A 19,385-nucleotide genomic window follows, 5' to 3' on the forward strand; every position below is an offset into this window, starting at 1 on the left:
GTAATAAAAACTATCACGTCATCTGCATACGCAGACAGTGCTATCATGGCACCCTTCATTACACCTGGCACAAAGAAACCAGTAAGCTTCGCTCTTAAAAAACAAAGCATTGGTTCAATTACCAGACTATATAACTGCCCTGAAATTGGGCATCCCTGCCTGATGCCCCTTTCGACAGGGATGGGGCAACTTAAACCACCACCCACCTTCACCATACACGAGGCCCCAGCATACAGTAAAGTCATCCAAGACAAAAAAAACATCAAAGACAAAAAGTACTTGTGGTCCACACGATCAAAAGCCTTCTCCTGATCCAACGAAAGTGAACCCACATTTACATCAGACAGTTTACAAATGTCTAAAACATCTCTTATCAGAAACAGGTTGTCAACAATAGAGTGGTCAGGTCCACAGTCAGACTGGTCCTTGTGGACCAACAACCCCAGACACTCTTTCAACCTGTTTGAGAGACATTTAGATATAATTGTATATTCAGCACAAAGCAACGCAACGGGTCGGCATTTTTTTATAGGAGCCAAATCCCCCTTTATAGGAGCTAAATCCCCCTTTATAGGAGCTAAATCCCCCTTTATAGGAGCCAAATCCCCCTTTATAGGAGCTAAATCCCCCTTTATAGGAGCTAAATCCCCCTTTATAGGAGCTAAATCCCCCTTTATAGGAGCGAAATCCCCCTTTATAGGAGCCAAATCCCCCTTTATAGGAGCTAAATCCCCCTTTATAGGAGCTAAATCCCCCTTTATAGGAGCTAAATCCCCCTTTATAGGAGCTAAATCCCCCTTTATAGGAGCCTAATCCCCCTTTATAGGAGCCAAATCCCCATTTTCTGGCAACAATGAAAGCAACTCTCATGAAAAGATTCACACACCACTTCATAAAAATCCTCCCCAATAGACCCTCAAAAGTACATATAGAACTCAGATGGTAAACCATCGATGCCAGGGGCCTGTTGAGAGCTGCATAACTGCTGTGGAGTAATGTGGCTCTTGCAGTGTAATGTCAGAGTCCAAAGCAATTCTCTGCTCAGGGCCCAATTGAGGAAGACCTTGTAACAACTGTCCAGTACACAGAGAATCACAATCCTCCGCCTTATAGAGGGCAGAGTAGAAATCCACGTCATGTTGGCGCATCTCACCGTCATCCGTGGTCACCTTCCCACCAGGGAGACGAAGGCAGACCGTCTGTTTGTGTTGTAATGACGACTGTCTTAAGTGGTTAAAAAAAAAAGGCTTGAGGAGCATCCATATCCTTGAGGGTAACAAAACAAGACCTAATCAAGGCACCCTTCACTCTTTCATGTAGAAATGACCTCAGCTCATATCTCTTGTCCTGTAAGTTCATAACTAGTCCAGGGTCGTTCTGAGTGAGCAACTTCAATTCAATAGATTTGATGTCCTGTTCAAGGGCCCTGATAGTCTCTTTAACTTCAATATGAGACAGAGCAGTATACTAGTGACAAGACACACGTATTTGGGCCTTCCCAACCCTACTACAGTAGTGATCAGATACATGCAACCTGTCTAACCTTCCGACCCTACTACAGTAGTGATCAGATACATACAACCTGTCTAACCTTCCAACCCTACTACAGTAGGGATCAGATACATACAACCTGTCTAACCTTCCAACCCTACTACAGTAGTGATCAGATACATACAACCTATCTAACCTTCGGACCCTACTACAGTAGTGACAACCTGTCTAACCTTGCTGCACTGACACGACCTTCATTAACCTTTAGCCATGTGTACTGCCTAACTGTTGCATTCCTTACTCTCCACACATCAGAAAGCTCAAACTCAGTTAGAAGACCAGACAGACAAGTTGCTGACCGCAGATGAGGTTCTTCAGCAGTGCGATCAAAAGTAAAATCTACTGTAGGGTTCCAGTGCCCCCCTAAAACCATACAACCCTCTTGTTCACACTATCTTAAGGTTTCCTTTATTTGATCAAATACAGCAATACGCTCTGTACCCTCATTAGGAGCATAAACATTCAGAGAGACACAGAGAGAGAGAGAGACACAGAGAGAGAGAGAGAGAGAGAGAGAGAGACACAGAGAGAGACAGAGAGAGACACAGAGAGGCAGACAGAGAGAGAGAGATAGAGACAGAGAGAGAGAGAGAGAGAAAGAGAGAGAGAGAGACACAGAGAGAGACACAGAGAGACACAGAGAGGCAGACAGAGAGAGAGAGATAGAGACAGAGAGACAGAGAGACACAGAAAGACAGAGAGACACAGAGAGAGAGAGACAGAGACAGAGAGACAGAGACAGAGAGACAGAGAGACACAGAAAGACAGAGAGACAGAGACAGAGAGAGTAATAACGTGGTTCACATACGTGACGAAGCCATTTTCAGGGAACACTTTTGGTTCTTTCAGAACTACTGGCTAAAATTAAATGAGGCAGTACAGCTACAGTACTCACCAGCTTCACTCATAAACTTCTCCTTTACGTCATCAGAACAGTCCTTACATGTCTTTACTGCTACACGCACACGCTCCCCTGTCTACATCACACACACACACACACACACACACACACACACACACACACACACACACACACACACACACACACACACACACACACACACACACACACACACACACACACACACACACACACACACACACACGAGAGGAATCCAATTTAGAAGAATTGAGATGCAGAGAGGAGAATTGATTTTAGAAATGGAAAGTGATGTCAGAGCCAGAGGGGAAGTGATGTCAGAGACTTGCCGGGCTTTTGTAGACTCCATCATGCACCTCTCCGAAGAAGCCCTCGCCCAGGATACGCCCCAGGTAAATTTCATCTCTGGAGAGGCTATACCTGCACCCTGATAAACACACACACACAATACACACACTGATTGGCACATTTTACATGATAAATAAAATAACTATTATTCCATCTCACTGAATCACTGCTCCTCTGTCGGGTGATGTCACTTACCAGAGTCTGGCTTCTCCTCGGGGATCTCAGCGTAGATGTCTGAACCTACAGGTAGATTAGGACTAGAATTAGATTCAGCACCAGATAATGTCTGAACATACAGGTAGATTAGGACTAGAATTAGATTCAGCACCAGATAATGTCTGAACCTACAGGTAGATTAGGACTAGAATTAGATTCAGCACCAGATAATGTCTGAACCTACAGGTAGATTAGGACTAGAATTAGATTCAGCACCAGATAATGTCTGAACCTACAGGTAGATTAGGACTAGAATTAGATTCAGCACCAGATAATGTCTGAACCTACAGGTAGATTAGGACTAGAATTAGATTCAGCACCAGATAATGTCTGAACCTACAGGTAGATTAGGACTAGAATTAGATTCAGCACCAGATAATGTCTGAACCTACAGGTAGATTAGGACTAGAATTAGATTCAGCACCAGATAATGTCTGAACCTACAGGTAGATTAGGACTAGAATTAGATTCAGCACCAGATAATGTCTGAACCTACAGGTAGATTAGGACTAGAATTAGATTCAGCACCAGATAATGTCTGAACCTACAGGTAGATTAGGACTAGAATTAGATTCAGCACCAGATAATGTCTGAACCTACAGGTAGATTAGGACTAGAATTAGATTCAGCACCAGATAATGTCTGAACCTACAGGTAGATGTTCACCAAGGTGGCATAGCAGTTCAGACGTCTTTTGTCCTCGTCTTGTCGTGTCCTGTATATATATATATATTTACAACTTTTTCACATACATTTTATTTTTATTTTCCATCAACTCATCTTCAAAACACTCTCCTGCAACCCGCCTCACCAATGTATATTTATAAAAAAGTATTATTTACCTCAGATCTGTAATCCTCCAAGAAGCTAGCCAGAAACTCCAAGAAGCTAGCCTGAAACTAGCCAGAAGCTAATCCAGAAGCTAGTTAGCTCCTTTACTGGCAAATCGTTAGTATTCAGCTAACCACGGTTTGTGGTCATCAGCTATCCTTTAGCTCGAAAATCTATCGCCAGTTCTGTACGGCGCAGCGCGGCTCGGAACGGAACATACCGGACCAATTTTTCTCTCCATGTCCCTGGATTTCGACTGCTCTCTGGACATTCATACCCGGATCTCACAGCTAGCTAGCTGCTATTCGTGTGACTATCGGCCTTCGTCGATTCCGGAGCAAACATCAATTATTCCGGAGCTAGCAAGCTCCGTCAATCACTCCTGAGTTCCATCAATCACACCTGGGCTGCAGTCACCTATCCGGACCCGTTTTACTGCCTTCGCGGAGCCCCACCGGGCCTTCACAACTGGACTGCCGACGTTATCTACCCGAAGGAGTTATTCGGCTGGCTTCTCCGTCGCGACGTTACCTGAACGCCCATCTGCGGCCTGCTAACCGTTAGCTGTCTTACCGGATTAAAAAAAAAATATATATTATTATTATTATGTTTTCTTCTTGGGCCTCTATAACTATATCTATTGTTTTTATTTTTGTTGTTGTTGTGTGATTTGGATTAATCCCCTCTACCACACGGAACCCCACTAATCTACTGACGGAACGCAAGAGGTAGCTAACAACAGACCTCCATCCTATGCTAGCTTGCTACCGATGCCCTGGCTAGCTGTCTAAATCACCAACCAACCTCTCCACTCACCGGACCCTTTTGATCACTCGACTAAGCATGCCTCTCCTTAATGTCAATATGTCTTGTCCATTTCTGTTCTGGTTAGTGTTTATTGGCTTATTTCACTGTAGAGCCTCTAGTCCTGCTCACTATACCTTATCCAACCTATTAGTTCCACCACCCACACATGCAATGACATCTCCTGGTTTCAACGATGTTTCTAGAGACAATATCTCTCTCTTCATCACTCAATACCTAGGTTTACCTCCACTGTATTCACATCCTACCATACATTTGTCTGTACATTATACCTTGATGCTATTTTATCGCCCCCAGAAACCTCCTTTTACTCTATGTTCCAGACGTTCTAGACGACCAATTCTCATAGCTTTTAGCCGTACCCTTATTCTACTCCTCCTATGTTCCTCTGGCGATGTAGAGGTGAATCCAGGCCCTGCAGTGCCTGGCTCCACTCCTATTCCCCAGGCGCTCTCTTTTGACGACTTCTGTAACCGTAATAGCCTTGGTTTCATGCATGTTAACATTAGAAGCCTCCTCCCTAAGTTTGTTCTATTCACTGCTTTAGCACACTCTGCCAACCCGGATGTTCTAGCTGTGTCTGAATCCTGGCTTAGGAAGACCACCAAAAACTCAGACATTTTAATTCCAAACTACAACATTTTCAGACAAGATAGAACTGCCAAAGGGGGCGGTGTTGCAATCTACTGCAAAGATAGCCTGCAGAGTTCTGTCCTACTATCCAGGTCTGTACCCAAACAATTTGAACTTCTACTTTTAAAAATCCACCTCTCTAAAAACAAGTCTCTCACCGTTGCCGCCTGCTATAGACCACCCTCTGCCCCCAGCTGTGCTCTGGACACCATATGTGAACTGATTGCCCCCCATCTATCTTCAGAGTTCGTGCTGCTAGGCGACCTAAACTGGAACATGCTTAACACCCCAGCCATCCTACAATCTAAACTTGACGCCCTCAATCTCACACAAATTATCAATGAACCTACCAGGTACCTCCCCAAAACCTTAAACACGGGCACCCTCATAGATATCATCCTAACCAACTTCCCCTCTAAATACACCTCGGCTGTCTTCAACCAAGATCTCAGCGATCACTGCCTCATTGCCTGCATCCGTAATGGGTCAGCGGTCAAACGACCTCCACTCATCACTGTAAAACGCTCCCTGAAACACTTCTGCGAGCAGGCCTTTCTAATCGACCTGGCCGGGGTATCCTGGAAGGATATTGATCTCATCCCGTCAGTAGAGGATGCCTGGATATTTTTTTAAAATGCCTTCCTAACCATCCTAAATAAACATGCCCCATTCAAGAAATTTAGAACCAGGAACAGATATAGCCCTTGGTTCTCCCCAGACCTGACTGCCCTTAACCAACACAAAAACATCCTATGGCGTTCTGCATTAGCATCGAACAGCCCCCGTGATATGCAGCTGTTCAGGGAAGCTAGAAATCATTATACACAGGCAGTTAGAAAAGCCAAGGCTAGCTTTTTCAAGCAGAAATTTGCTTCCTGCAACACTAACTCAAAAAAGTTCTGGGACACTGTAAAGTCCATGGAGAATAAGAACACCTCCTCCCAGCTGCCCACTGCACTGAAGATAGGAAACACTGTCACCACTGATAAATCCACCATAATTGAGAATTTCAATAAGCATTTTTCTACGGCTGGCCATGCTTTCCACCTGGCTACTCCTACCCCGGACAACAGCACTGCACCCCCAACAGCAACTCGCCCAAGCCTTCCCCATTTCTCCTTCTCCCAAATCCATTCAGCTGATGTTCTGAAAGAGCTGCAAAATCTGGACCCCTACAAATCAGCCGGGCTAGACAATCTGGACCCTTTCTTTCTAAAATTATCTGCCGAAATTGTTGCCACCCCTATTACTAGCCTGTTCAACCTCTCTTTCGTGTCGTCTGAGATTCCCAAAGATTGGAAAGCAGCTGCGGTCATCCCCCTCTTCAAAGGGGGGGACACTCTTGACCCAAACTGCTACAGACCTATATCTATCCTACCGTGCCTTTCTAAGGTCTTCAAAAGCCAAGTCAACAAACAGATTACCGACCATTTCGAATCTCACCATACCTTCTCTGCTATGCAATCTGGTTTCAGAGCTGGTCATGGGTGCACCTCAGCCACGCTCAAGGTCCTAAACGATATCTTAACCGCCATCGATAAGAAACATTACTGTGCAGCCGTATTCATTGATCTGGCCAAGGCTTTCGACTCTGTCAATCACCATATCCTCATCGGCAGACTCGACAGCCTTGGTTTCTCAAATGATTGCCTCGCCTGGTTCACCAACTACTTCTCTGATAGAGTTCAGTGTGTCAAATCGGAGGGTCTGCTGTCCGGACCTCTGGCAGTCTCTATGGGGGTGCCACAGGGTTCAATTCTTGGACCGACTCTCTTCTCTGTATACATCAATGAGGTCGCTCTTGCTGCTGGTGAGTCCCTGATCCACCTCTACGCAGACGACACCATTCTGTATACTTCCGGCCCTTCTTTGGACACTGTGTTAACAACCCTCCAGGCAAGATTCAATGCCATACAACTCTCCTTCCGTGGCCTCCAATTGCTCTTAAATACAAGTAAAACTAAATGCATGCTCTTCAACCGATCGCTACCTGCACCTACCCGCCTGTCCAACATCACTACTCTGGACGGCTCTGACTTAGAATACGTGGACAACTACAAATACTTAGGTGTCTGGTTAGATTGTAAACTCTCCTTCCAGACCCATATCAAACATCTCCAATCCAAAGTTAAATCTAGAATTGGCTTCCTATTTCGCAACAAAGCATCCTTCACTCATGCTGCCAAACATACCCTTGTAAAACTGACCATCCTACCAATCCTCGACTTTGGCGATGTCATTTACAAAATAGCCTCCAATACCCTACTCAACAAATTGGATGCAGTCTATCACAGTGCAATCCGTTTTATCACCAAAGCCCCATATACTACCCACCATTGCGACCTGTACGCTCTCGTTGGCTGGCCCTCGCTTCATACTCGTCGCCAAACCCACTGGCTCCATGTCATCTACAAGACCCTGCTAGGTAAAGTCCCCCCTTATCTCAGCTCGCTGGTCACCATAGCATCTCCCACCTGTAGCACACGCTCCAGCAGGTATATCTCTCTAGTCACCCCCAAAACCAATTCTTTCTTTGGCCACCTCTCCTTCCAGTTCTCTGCTGCCAATGACTGGAACGAACTACAAAAATCTCTGAAACTGGAAACACTTATCTCCCTCACTAGCTTTAAGCACCAACTGTCAGAGCAGCTCACAGATTACTGCACCTGTACATAGCCCACCTATAATTTAGCCCAAACAACTACCTCTTTCCCAACTGTATTTAATTTTTATTTATTTATTTATTTTGCTCCTTTGCACCCCATTATTTTTTATTTCTACTTTGCTCATTCTTCCATTGCTAAACTACCATTCCAGTATTTTACTTGCTATATTGTATTTACTTTGCCATCATGGCCTTTTTTGCCTTTACCTCCCTTCTCACCTAATTTGCTCACATTGTATATAGACTTGTTTATACTGCATTATTGACTGTATGTTTGTTTTTACTCCATGTGTAACTCTGTGTCGTTTTACCTGTCGAACTGCTTTGCTTTATCTTGGCCAGGTCGCAATTGTAAATGAGAACTTGTTCTCAACTTGCCTACCTGGTTAAATAAAGGTAAAATAAAATAAATAAAAGATTAGGACTAGAATTAGATTCAGCACCAGATAATGTCTGAACCTACAGGTAGATTAGGACTAGAATTAGATTCAGCACCAGATAATGTCTGAACCTACAGGTAGATTAGGACTAGAATTAGATTCAGCACCAGATAATGTCTGAACCTACAGGTAGATTAGGACTAGAATTAGATTCAGCACCAGATAATGTCTGAACCTACAGGTAGATTAGGACTAGAATTAGATTCAGCACCAGATAATGTCTGAACCTACAGGTAGATTAGGACTAGAATTAGATTCAGCACCAGATAATATCTGAACCTACAGGTAGATTAGGACTAGAATTAGATTCAGCACCAGATAATGTCTGAACCTACAGGTAGATTAGGACTAGAATTAGATTCAGCACCAGATAATGTCTGAACCTACAGGTAGATTAGGACTAGAATTAGATTCAGCACCAGATAATGTCTGAACCTACAGGTAGATTAGGACTAGAATTAGATTCAGCACCAGATAATGTCTGAACCTACAGGTAGATTAGGACTAGAATTAGATTCAGCACCAGATAATGTCTGAACCTACAGGTAGATTAGGACTAGAATTAGATTCAGCACCAGATAATGTCTGAACCTACAGGTAGATTAGGACTAGAATTAGATTCAGCACCAGATAATGTCTGAACCTACAGGTAGATTAGGACTAGAATTAGATTCAGCACCAGATAATGTCTGAACCTACAGGTAGATTAGGACTAGAATTAGATTCAGCACCAGATAATGTCTGAACCTACAGGTAGATTAGGACTAGAATTAGATTCAGCACCAGATAATATCTGAACCTACAGGTAGATTAGGACTAGAATTAGATTCAGCACCAGATAATGTCTGAACCTACAGGTAGATTAGGACTAGAATTAGATTCAGCACCAGATAATGTCTGAACCTACAGGTAGATTAGGACTAGAATTAGATTCAGCACCAGATAATGTCTGAACCTACAGGTAGATTAGGACTAGAATTAGATTCAGCACCAGATAATGTCTGAACCTACAGGTAGATTAGGACTAGAATTAGATTCAGCACCAGATAATGTCTGAACCTACAGGTAGATTAGGACTAGAATTAGATTCAGCACCAGATAATGTCTGAACCTACAGGTAGATTAGGACTAGAATTAGATTCAGCACCAGATAATGTCTGAACCTACAGGTAGATTAGGACTAGAATTAGATTCAGCACCAGATAATGTCTGAACCTACAGGTAGATTAGGACTAGAATTAGATTCAGCACCAGATAATGTCTGAACCTACAGGTAGATTAGGACTAGAATTAGATTCAGCACCAGATAATGTCTGAACCTACAGGTAGATTAGGACTAGAATTAGATTCAGCACCAGATAATGTCTGAACCTACAGGTAGATTAGGACTAGAATTAGATTCAGCACCAGATAATGTCTGAACCTACAGGTAGATTAGGACTAGAATTAGATTCAGCACCAGATAATGTCTGAACCTACAGGTAGATTAGGACTAGAATTAGATTCAGCACCAGATAATGTCTGAACCTACAGGTAGATTAGGACTAGAATTAGATTCAGCACCAGATAATATCTGAACCTACAGGTAGATTAGGACTAGAATTAGATTCAGCACCAGATAATGTCTGAACCTACAGGTAGATTAGGACTAGAATTAGATTCAGCACCAGATAATGTCTGAACCTACAGGTAGATTAGGACTAGAATTAGATTCAGCACCAGATAATGTCTGAACCTACAGGTAGATTAGGACTAGAATTAGATTCAGCACCAGATAATGTCTGAACCTACAGGTAGATTAGGACTAGAATTAGATTCAGCACCAGATAATGTCTGAACCTACAGGTAGATTAGGACTAGAATTAGATTCAGCACCAGATAATATCTGAACCTACAGGTAGATTAGGACTAGAATTAGATTCAGCACCAGATAATGTCTGAACCTACAGGTAGATTAGGACTAGAATTAGATTCAGCACCAGATAATGTCTGAACCTACAGGTAGATTAGGACTAGAATTAGATTCAGCACCAGATAATGTCTGAACCTACAGGTAGATTAGGACTAGAATTAGATTCAGCACCAGATAATGTCTGAACCTACAGGTAGATTAGGACTAGAATTAGATTCAGCACCAGATAATGTCTGAACCTACAGGTAGATTAGGACTAGAATTAGATTCAGCACCAGATAATGTCTGAACCTACAGGTAGATTAGGACTAGAATTAGATTCAGCACCAGATAATGTCTGAACCTACAGGTAGATTAGGACTAGAATTAGATTCAGCACCAGATAATGTCTGAACCTACAGGTAGATTAGGACTAGAATTAGATTCAGCACCAGATAATGTCTGAACCTACAGGTAGATTAGGACTAGAATTAGATTCAGCACCAGATAATGTCTGAACCTACAGGTAGATTAGGACTAGAATTAGATTCAGCACCAGATAATGTCTGAACCTACAGGTAGATTAGGACTAGAATTAGATTCAGCACCAGATAATGTCTGAACCTACAGGTAGATTAGGACTAGAATTAGATTCAGCACCAGATAATGTCTGAACCTACAGGTAGATTAGGACTAGAATTAGATTCAGCACCAGATAATGTCTGAACCTACAGGTAGATTAGGACTAGAATTAGATTCAGCACCAGATAATGTCTGAACCTACAGGTAGATTAGGACTAGAATTAGATTCAGCACCAGATAATGTCTGAACCTACAGGTAGATTAGGACTAGAATTAGATTCAGCACCAGATAATGTCTGAACCTACAGGTAGATTAGGACTAGAATTTGATTCAGCACCAGATAATGTCTGAACCTACAGGTAGATTAGGACTAGAATTAGATTCAGCACCAGATAATGTCTGAACCTACAGGTAGATTAGGACTAGAATTAGATTCAGCACCAGATAATGTCTGAACCTACAGGTAGATTAGGACTAGAATTAGATTCAGCACCAGATAATGTCTGAACCTACAGGTAGATTAGGACTAGAATTAGATTCAGCACCAGATAATGTCTGAACCTACAGGTAGATTAGGACTAGAATTTGATTCAGCACCAGATAATGTCTGAACCTACAGGTAGATTAGGACTAGAATTAGATTCAGCACCAGATAATGTCTGAACCTACAGGTAGATTAGGACTAGAATTAGATTCAGCACCAGATAATGTCTGAACCTACAGGTAGATTAGGACTAGAATTAGATTCAGCACCAGATAATGTCTGAACCTACAGGTAGATTAGGACTAGAATTAGATTCAGCACCAGATAATGTCTGAACCTACAGGTAGATTAGGACTAGAATTAGATTCAGCACCAGATAATGTCTGAACCTACAGGTAGATTAGGACTAGAATTAGATTCAGCACCAGATAATGTCTGAACCTACAGGTAGATTAGGACTAGAATTAGATTCAGCACCAGATAATGTCTGAACCTACAGGTAGATTAGGACTAGAATTAGATTCAGCACCAGATAATGTCTGAACCTACAGGTAGATTAGGACTAGAATTAGATTCAGCACCAGATAATGTCTGAACCTACAGGTAGATTAGGACTAGAATTAGATTCAGCACCAGATAATGTCTGAACCTACAGGTAGATTAGGACTAGAATTAGATTCAGCACCAGATAATGTCTGAACCTACAGGTAGATTAGGACTAGAATTAGATTCAGCACCAGATAATGTCTGAACCTACAGGTAGATTAGGACTAGAATTTGATTCAGCACCAGATAATGTCTGAACCTACAGGTAGATTAGGACTAGAATTAGATTCAGCACCAGATAATGTCTGAACCTACAGGTAGATTAGGATTAGAATTAGATTCAGCACCAGATAATGTCTGAACCTACAGGTAGATTAGGACTAGAATTAGATTCAGCACCAGATAATGTCTGAACCTACAGGTAGATTAGGACTAGAATTAGATTCAGCACCAGATAATGTCTGAACCTACAGGTAGATTAGGACTAGAATTAGATTCAGCACCAGATAATGTCTGAACCTACAGGTAGATTAGGACTAGAATTAGATTCAGCACCAGATAATGTCTGAACCTACAGGTAGATTAGGACTAGAATTAGATTCAGCACCAGATAATGTCTGAACCTACAGGTAGATTAGGACTAGAATTAGATTCAGCACCAGATAATGTCTGAACCTACAGGTAGATTAGGACTAGAATTAGATTCAGCACCAGATAATGTCTGAACCTACAGGTAGATTAGGACTAGAATTAGATTCAGCACCAGATAATGTCTGAACCTACAGGTAGATTAGGACTAGAATTAGATTCAGCACCAGATAATGTCTGAACCTACAGGTAGATTAGGACTAGAATTAGATTCAGCACCAGATAATGTCTGAACCTACAGGTAGATTAGGACTAGAATTAGATTCAGCACCAGATAATATCTCCGTGTTTCCACCTAAAAAGGCTTTTGTTTTTTTTGCTCCTTTTGGTCCCCGGGACCAGGATGAAGAAACACAACTATAGAGAGAGGATTCATTCTTCAAAAACACTCACCTACACCTCGTCTGTTGTTTACACTCTTCCTGGGGACATCTTTACTCCCTCTGTTACAGATTAATTGATTTACATACATAAAAGATCAAATGATTGAAGACAAAAACACAATGAGGCGTGAAGTCTAATTTCCACTTGGAAACATAAATGTGTTTTAACCCACAGACACAGAGAGAGCAGTAACTGGAACAAAGTCTGGTGTGAAAACAACATTTAAGTAACACACTTGCAGCTAACCACATGCTAACACAGAATTTCTACTGACTAACATAGCTAACCACATATAAACATATCCTACCGAACCCACACAGAGACAGAGACACAGAGAGAGAGAAACAGAGACAAACAGAGAGAGAGAAACAGAGACAGAGACACAGAGAGAGAGAAACAGAGACAAACAGAGAGAGAACCAGAGACAGAGACACAGAGAGAGAGAAACAGAGATAGATACAGACAAATAGAGAGAGACAGAGAGAGAACCAGAGACAAACAGAGAGAGAGAGAGAGAGAGAGACAGAGACACAGAGAGAGAAACAGAGATAGATACAGACAAATAGAGAGAGACAGAGAGAGAACCAGAGACAAACAGAGAGAGAGAGAGAGAGAGACAGAGACAGAGACACGGAGAGAGAGAAACAGAGATAGATACAGACAAATAGAGAGAGACAGAGAGAGAACCAGAGACAAACAGAGAGAGAGAGAGAGAGAGAGAGAGAGAGAGAGAGAGAGAGACAGAAACAGAGAATGCTATTTGACCCTAAACAGGAAGTACACAGTGGCAGAATACCTGACCACTGTGACTGACCCAAACTTAAGGAAAGCTTTGACTATGTACAGACTCAGTGAGCATAGCCTTGCTATTGAGAAAGGCCGCCGTAGGCAGACCTAGCTCTCAAGAGAAGACAGGCTATGTGCTCACTGCCCACAAAATGAGGTGGAAACTGAGCTGCACTTCCTAACCTCCTGCCCAATGTATGACCATATTAGAGAGACATATTTCCCTCAGATTACACAGATCCACAAAGAATTCGAAAACAAAACCAATTTTGATAAACTCCCATATCTACTGGGTGAAATACCACGGTGTGCCATCACAGTAGCAAGACTTGTGACCTGTTGCCACAAGAAAAGGGAAACCAGTGAAGAACACACACCATTGTAAATACAACCCATATTTATGCTTATTTATTTTCCCTTGTGTACTTGAACCATTTGTACATTGTTAGAACACTGTATATATATATAATATGACATTTGTAATGTCTTTACTGTTTTGAAACTTCTGTATGTGTAATGTTTACTGTTAATTTTTGTTGTTTTTCACTTTATATATTCACTTTGTATGTTGTCTACCTCACTTGCTTTGGCAATGTTAACACGTTTCCCATGCCAATAAAGCCCTTGAATTGAATTGAATTGAGAGAGAGAGACAGAGACACAGAGAGAGAGAGAGAGAGAGAGAGACAGAGAGTCACACACACACACAGAGAGAGAGAGACACACAGACAGAAAGAACAGACAGTGATCTCACCCTGTAGGGATAGCAGGCAGGACGAAACTGGAGTCTCTCTCTGTGGGTTGAATCATATCAGACTAAACTTTAAATCTTTAGTTAGAGATGCTAACATTGCTAGGCTAACAAAGTACTTCCATTATGTAAGCCTGATTCTAGGCAAATGTTAGTGGTACCTTTGTTAGTTCTGATGATGAGGGAGGTGTGCGTCTCTGTGTGTGTGTGTGTGTGTGTGTGTGTGTGTGTGTTTCTCGGTCTCTCTCTGTCTGTCTTTGTCTCTGTGTGTGTGTGTGTGTGTGTGTCTGTCCCTGTTTCTCTGTGTGTCTGTGTGTGTGTGTGTCTGTGTGTGTCTCTGTGTGTGTGTGTGTGTGGTACCTTTGTTAGTTGTGATGATGAGGGAGGTATCAGAGGAGGTTCCCAGTCGACAGTAGCCGTCTATCAGGTCCGCCATGTTTTCAGCTGTAGCAAGACAGGTCGTGGTCACCGACAGAGGCTGTGGAGGGCACAGGTCAGTGTGGTGTGTGCGTGTGTGTGTATGTGTATGTGTGCGTGTGCGTGTGTGTTTACCTGCTTGGCTCCCTGTATGTCAACTGTTAGCAGCGCTTGGCCATCGTTCTGCGGAGAGCATCTGATACTGCGGACCTGAGAGAAACTGGCCAAGCAGACAGGCTATACACACACACACACACACACACACAGAGAGAGAGAGAGAGAGAGAGAGAGAGAGAGAGACAGGGCCAGAGACAGGGACAGGGACAGAGAGAGACAGGGACAGGGACAGAGAGGGACAGGGACAGGGACAGGGAGAGACAGGACAGAGAGAGAGACAGGGACAGAGAGAGAGAGAGAGAGACAGGGACAGAGACAGAGAGAGACAGGGCAGAGAGAGAGATAGGGACAGGAACAGAGACAGAGAGAGACAGGGACAGAGACAGAGAGAGACAGGGACAGAGACAGAGAGAGACAGGGACAGAGACAGAGAGAGACAGGGACAGAGAGAGACAGGGACAGAGACAGAGAGAGACAGGGACAGAGACAGAGAGAGACACGGACAGAGAGACACAGGGACAGAGAGAGAGACAGGGACAGAGAGAGAGACAGGGACAGAGACAGGGACAGGACAGAGAGGGACAGAAAGTGACAGAGACAGGGACAGAGAGAGAGACAGGGACAGAGACAGGGACAGGACAGAGAGGGACAGAAAGTGACAGAGACAGGGACAGAGAGAGACAGGGACAGAAAGTGACAGAGACAGGGACAGAGAGAGACAGGGACAGGGACAGAGAGAGAGACAGGGACAGAGACAGGGACAGAGACAGGGACAGGACAGAGAGGGACAGAAAGTGACAGAGAGAGACAGGGACAGGGACAGAGAGAGACAGGGACAGAGAGAGACAGGGACAGAGAGAGACAGGGACAGGGACAGAGAGAAACAGGGACAGAGAGAGACAGGGACAGAGAGAGACAGGGACAGAGAGAGAGTCAGGGACAGGAACAGAGACAGAGAGAGAGACAGGGACAGAGACAGAGAGAGACAGGGACAGAGACAGAGAGAGACAGGGACAGAGAGAGAGAGACAGGGACAGAGACAGGGACAGAGAGAGGCAGGGACAGGGAGAGACATGGACAGAGAGAGACAGGGACAGAGACAGAGAGAGACAGGGACAGAGAGAGAGACAGGGACAGAGAGAGAGAGAGAGAGAGGGACAGAGACAGGGACAGAGAGACAGGGACAGAGACAGAAACAGCGACAGAGAGAGACAGGGATATGGAGAGACATGGACAGAGAGAGACAGGGACAGAGACAGGGACAGAAACAGGGACAGAAAGTGACAGAGACAGGGACAGAAACAGGGACAGAAAGTGACAGAGACAGGGACAGAAAGAGGGACAGAGAGAGACAGGGACAGAGAGGGACAGAAAGTGACAGAGACAGGGACAGAGAGAGACAGGGACAGAAAGTGACAGAGACAGGGACAGAAAGTGACAGAGACAGAAACAGGGACAGAAACAGGGACAGGGAGAGACAGGGACAGAGAGAGACAGAAACAGGGACAGAGAGAGACAGAGACAGGGACAGAGAGAGACAGGGACAGAGAGAGACAGGGAAAGAGACAGGGACAGAAACAGGGACAGAGAGAGTCAGGAACAGAGAGAGACAGAGACAGGGACAGAGAGAGACAGAGACAGGGACAGAGAGAGACAGGGACAGAGAGAGACAGGGAAAGAGACAGGGACAGAAACAGGGACAGAGAGAGTCAGGAACAGAGAGAGACAGAGACAGGGACAGAGACACACACATATACATTTACTTTTAACAGTTCATTGTGTTTGGTTTGAGTGCAGGATAATTGTGGTTTGACCCTGAATGGTCTGATTCTCAGAAATGTGAAGAATGAAAAGAGTAACAACTACCAAGAGTTTAGTTCTGTCTGAATGATAAGAGTAACAACTACCAAGACTTTAGTACTGTCTGATTGATAAGAGTAACAACTACCAAGACTTTAGTACTGTCTGATTGATAAGAGTAACAACTACCAAGACTTTAGTACTGTCTGAATGATAAGAGTAACAACTACCAAGACTTTAGTACTGTCTGATTGATAAGAGTAACAACTACCAAGACTTTAGTACTGTCTGAATGATAAGAGTAACAACTACCAAGACTTTAGTACTGTCTGATTGATAAGAGTAACAACTACCAAGACTTTAGTACTGTCTGAATGATAAGAGTAACAACTACCAAGACTTTAGTACTGTCTGAATGATAAGAGTAACAACTACCAAGAGTTTAGTACTGTCTGAATGATAAGAGTAACAACTACCAAGAGTTTAGTACTGTCTGAATGAAAAGAGTAACAATTACCAAGAGTTGAGTGTGAATGTTGTGTGTGGTTAGGGGCAGGATGGGACATTCCAAAAGGGTTCTTCAGCAGTCCCCAACGGTGAACCCTTTTTGGTTCCAGGTAGAACCCTTTTGGTTTCCATGTAGAACTCTCTGTGGAAAGGGTTCTTTATGGAACCCAAAAGGGAGTTCTACCTGAAACCAAAAGGGTTCTATCTGAAACCAAAAAAGGGGTTCTCCCATGGGGACAGCTGAAGAAACGTTACCAGTTTCTAGATGGCACCTTTTTGTTTCTTCTTCTAAGAGTGTATAGGTCTATGGATGGCCAACTACAACTCACCACAGTGTATAGGTCTATGGATGGCCAACTACAACTCACCACAGAGTGTATAGGTCTATGGATGGCCAACTACAACTCACCACAGTGTATAGGTCTATGGATGGCCAACTACAACTCACCACAGTGTATAGGTCTATGGATGGCCAACTACAACTCACCACAGAGTGTATAGGTATATGGATGGCCAACTACAACTCACCACAGAGTGTATAGGTCTATGGATGGCCAACTACAACTCACCACAGAGTGTATAGGTCTATGGATGGCCAACTACAACTCACCACAGTGTATAGGTCTATGGATGGCCAACTACAACTCACCACAGTGTATAGGTCTATGGATGGCCAACTACAACTCACCACAGAGTGTATAGGTATATGGATGGCCAACTACAACTCACCACAGAGTGTATAGGTCTATGGATGGCCAACTACAACTCACCACAGAGTGTATAGGTCTATGGATGGCCAACTACAACTCACCACAGTGTATAGGTCTATGGATGACCAACTACAACTCACCACAGAGTGTATAGGTCTATGGATGGCCAACTACAACTCACCACAGTGTATAGGTCTATGGATGGCCAACTACAACTCACCACAGAGTGTATAGGTATATGGATGGCCAACTACAACTCACCACAGAGTGTATAGGTCTATGGATGGCCAACTACAACTCACCACAGAATGTATAGGTCTATGGATGGCCAACTACAACTCACCACAGAGTGTATAGGTCTATGGATGGCCAACTACAACTCACCACAGAGTGTATAGGTCTATGGATGGCCAACTACAACTCACCACAGAGTGTATAGGTCTATGGATGGCCAACTACAACTCACCACAGAGTGTATAGGTCTATGGATGGCCAACTACAACTCACCACAGAATGTATAGGTCTATGGATGGCCAACTACAACTCACCACAGAGTGTATAGGTCTATGGATGGCCAACTACAACTCACCACAGAGTGTATAGGTCTATGGATGGCCAACTACAACTCACCACAGAGTGTATAGGTCTATGGATGGCCAACTACAACTCACCACAGAGTGTATAGGTCTATGGATGGCCAACTACAACTCACCACATAGTGTATAGGTCTATGGATGGCCAACTACAACTCACCACAGTGTATAGGTCTATGGATGGCCAACTACAACTCACCACAGAGTGTATAGGTATATGGATGGCCAACTACAACTCACCACAGAGTGTATAGGTCTATGGATGGCCAACTACAACTCACCACAGAGTGTATAGGTCTATGGATGGCCAACTACAACTCACCACAGTGTATAGGTCTATGGATGACCAACTACAACTCACCACAGAGTGTATAGGTCTATGGATGGCCAACTACAACTCACCACAGTGTATAGGTCTATGGATGGCCAACTACAACTCACCACAGAGTGTATAGGTATATGGATGGCCAACTACAACTCACCACAGAGTGTATAGGTCTATGGATGGCCAACTACAACTCACCACAGAGTGTATAGGTCTATGGATGGCCAACTACAACTCACCACAGAGTGTATAGGTCTATGGATGGCCAACTACAACTCACCACAGAGTGTATAGGTCTATGGATGGCCAACTACAACTCACCACAGTGTATAGGTCTATGGATGGCCAACTACAACTCACCACAGTGTATAGGTCTATGGATGGCCAACTACAACTCACCACAGAGTGTATAGGTCTATGGATGGCCAACTACAACTCACCACAGAGTGTATAG

General features: G+C 43.6%; 1 protein-coding gene across 5 annotated transcripts in view; it reads right to left on the minus strand.

Moving 5' to 3' along the window:
- Window positions 1-19,385, minus strand: part of ptk2ba (protein tyrosine kinase 2 beta, a) — a 65,444-nt gene that overhangs the window by 20,609 nt on the left and 25,450 nt on the right. For all 5 annotated transcript variants that reach the window (XM_031829263.1, XM_031829261.1, XM_031829260.1 and 2 more), the window contains exons 10-16: window positions 15,015-15,116; window positions 14,823-14,940; window positions 14,466-14,505; window positions 12,935-12,984; window positions 2,975-3,019; window positions 2,761-2,858; window positions 2,447-2,528 (exon numbers count right to left, since the gene is read on the minus strand). In XM_031829263.1, the coding sequence (XP_031685123.1) occupies window positions 2,447-2,528; window positions 2,761-2,858; window positions 2,975-3,019; window positions 12,935-12,984; window positions 14,466-14,505; window positions 14,823-14,940; window positions 15,015-15,116 (535 nt within the window). The remainder of the gene's footprint in view (window positions 1-2,446; window positions 2,529-2,760; window positions 2,859-2,974; window positions 3,020-12,934; window positions 12,985-14,465; window positions 14,506-14,822; window positions 14,941-15,014; window positions 15,117-19,385) is intronic.

Source organism: Oncorhynchus kisutch, linkage group LG7 (assembly GCF_002021735.2).
Source record: "Oncorhynchus kisutch isolate 150728-3 linkage group LG7, Okis_V2, whole genome shotgun sequence".
Lineage (NCBI taxonomy): Eukaryota > Metazoa > Chordata > Actinopteri > Salmoniformes > Salmonidae > Oncorhynchus > Oncorhynchus kisutch.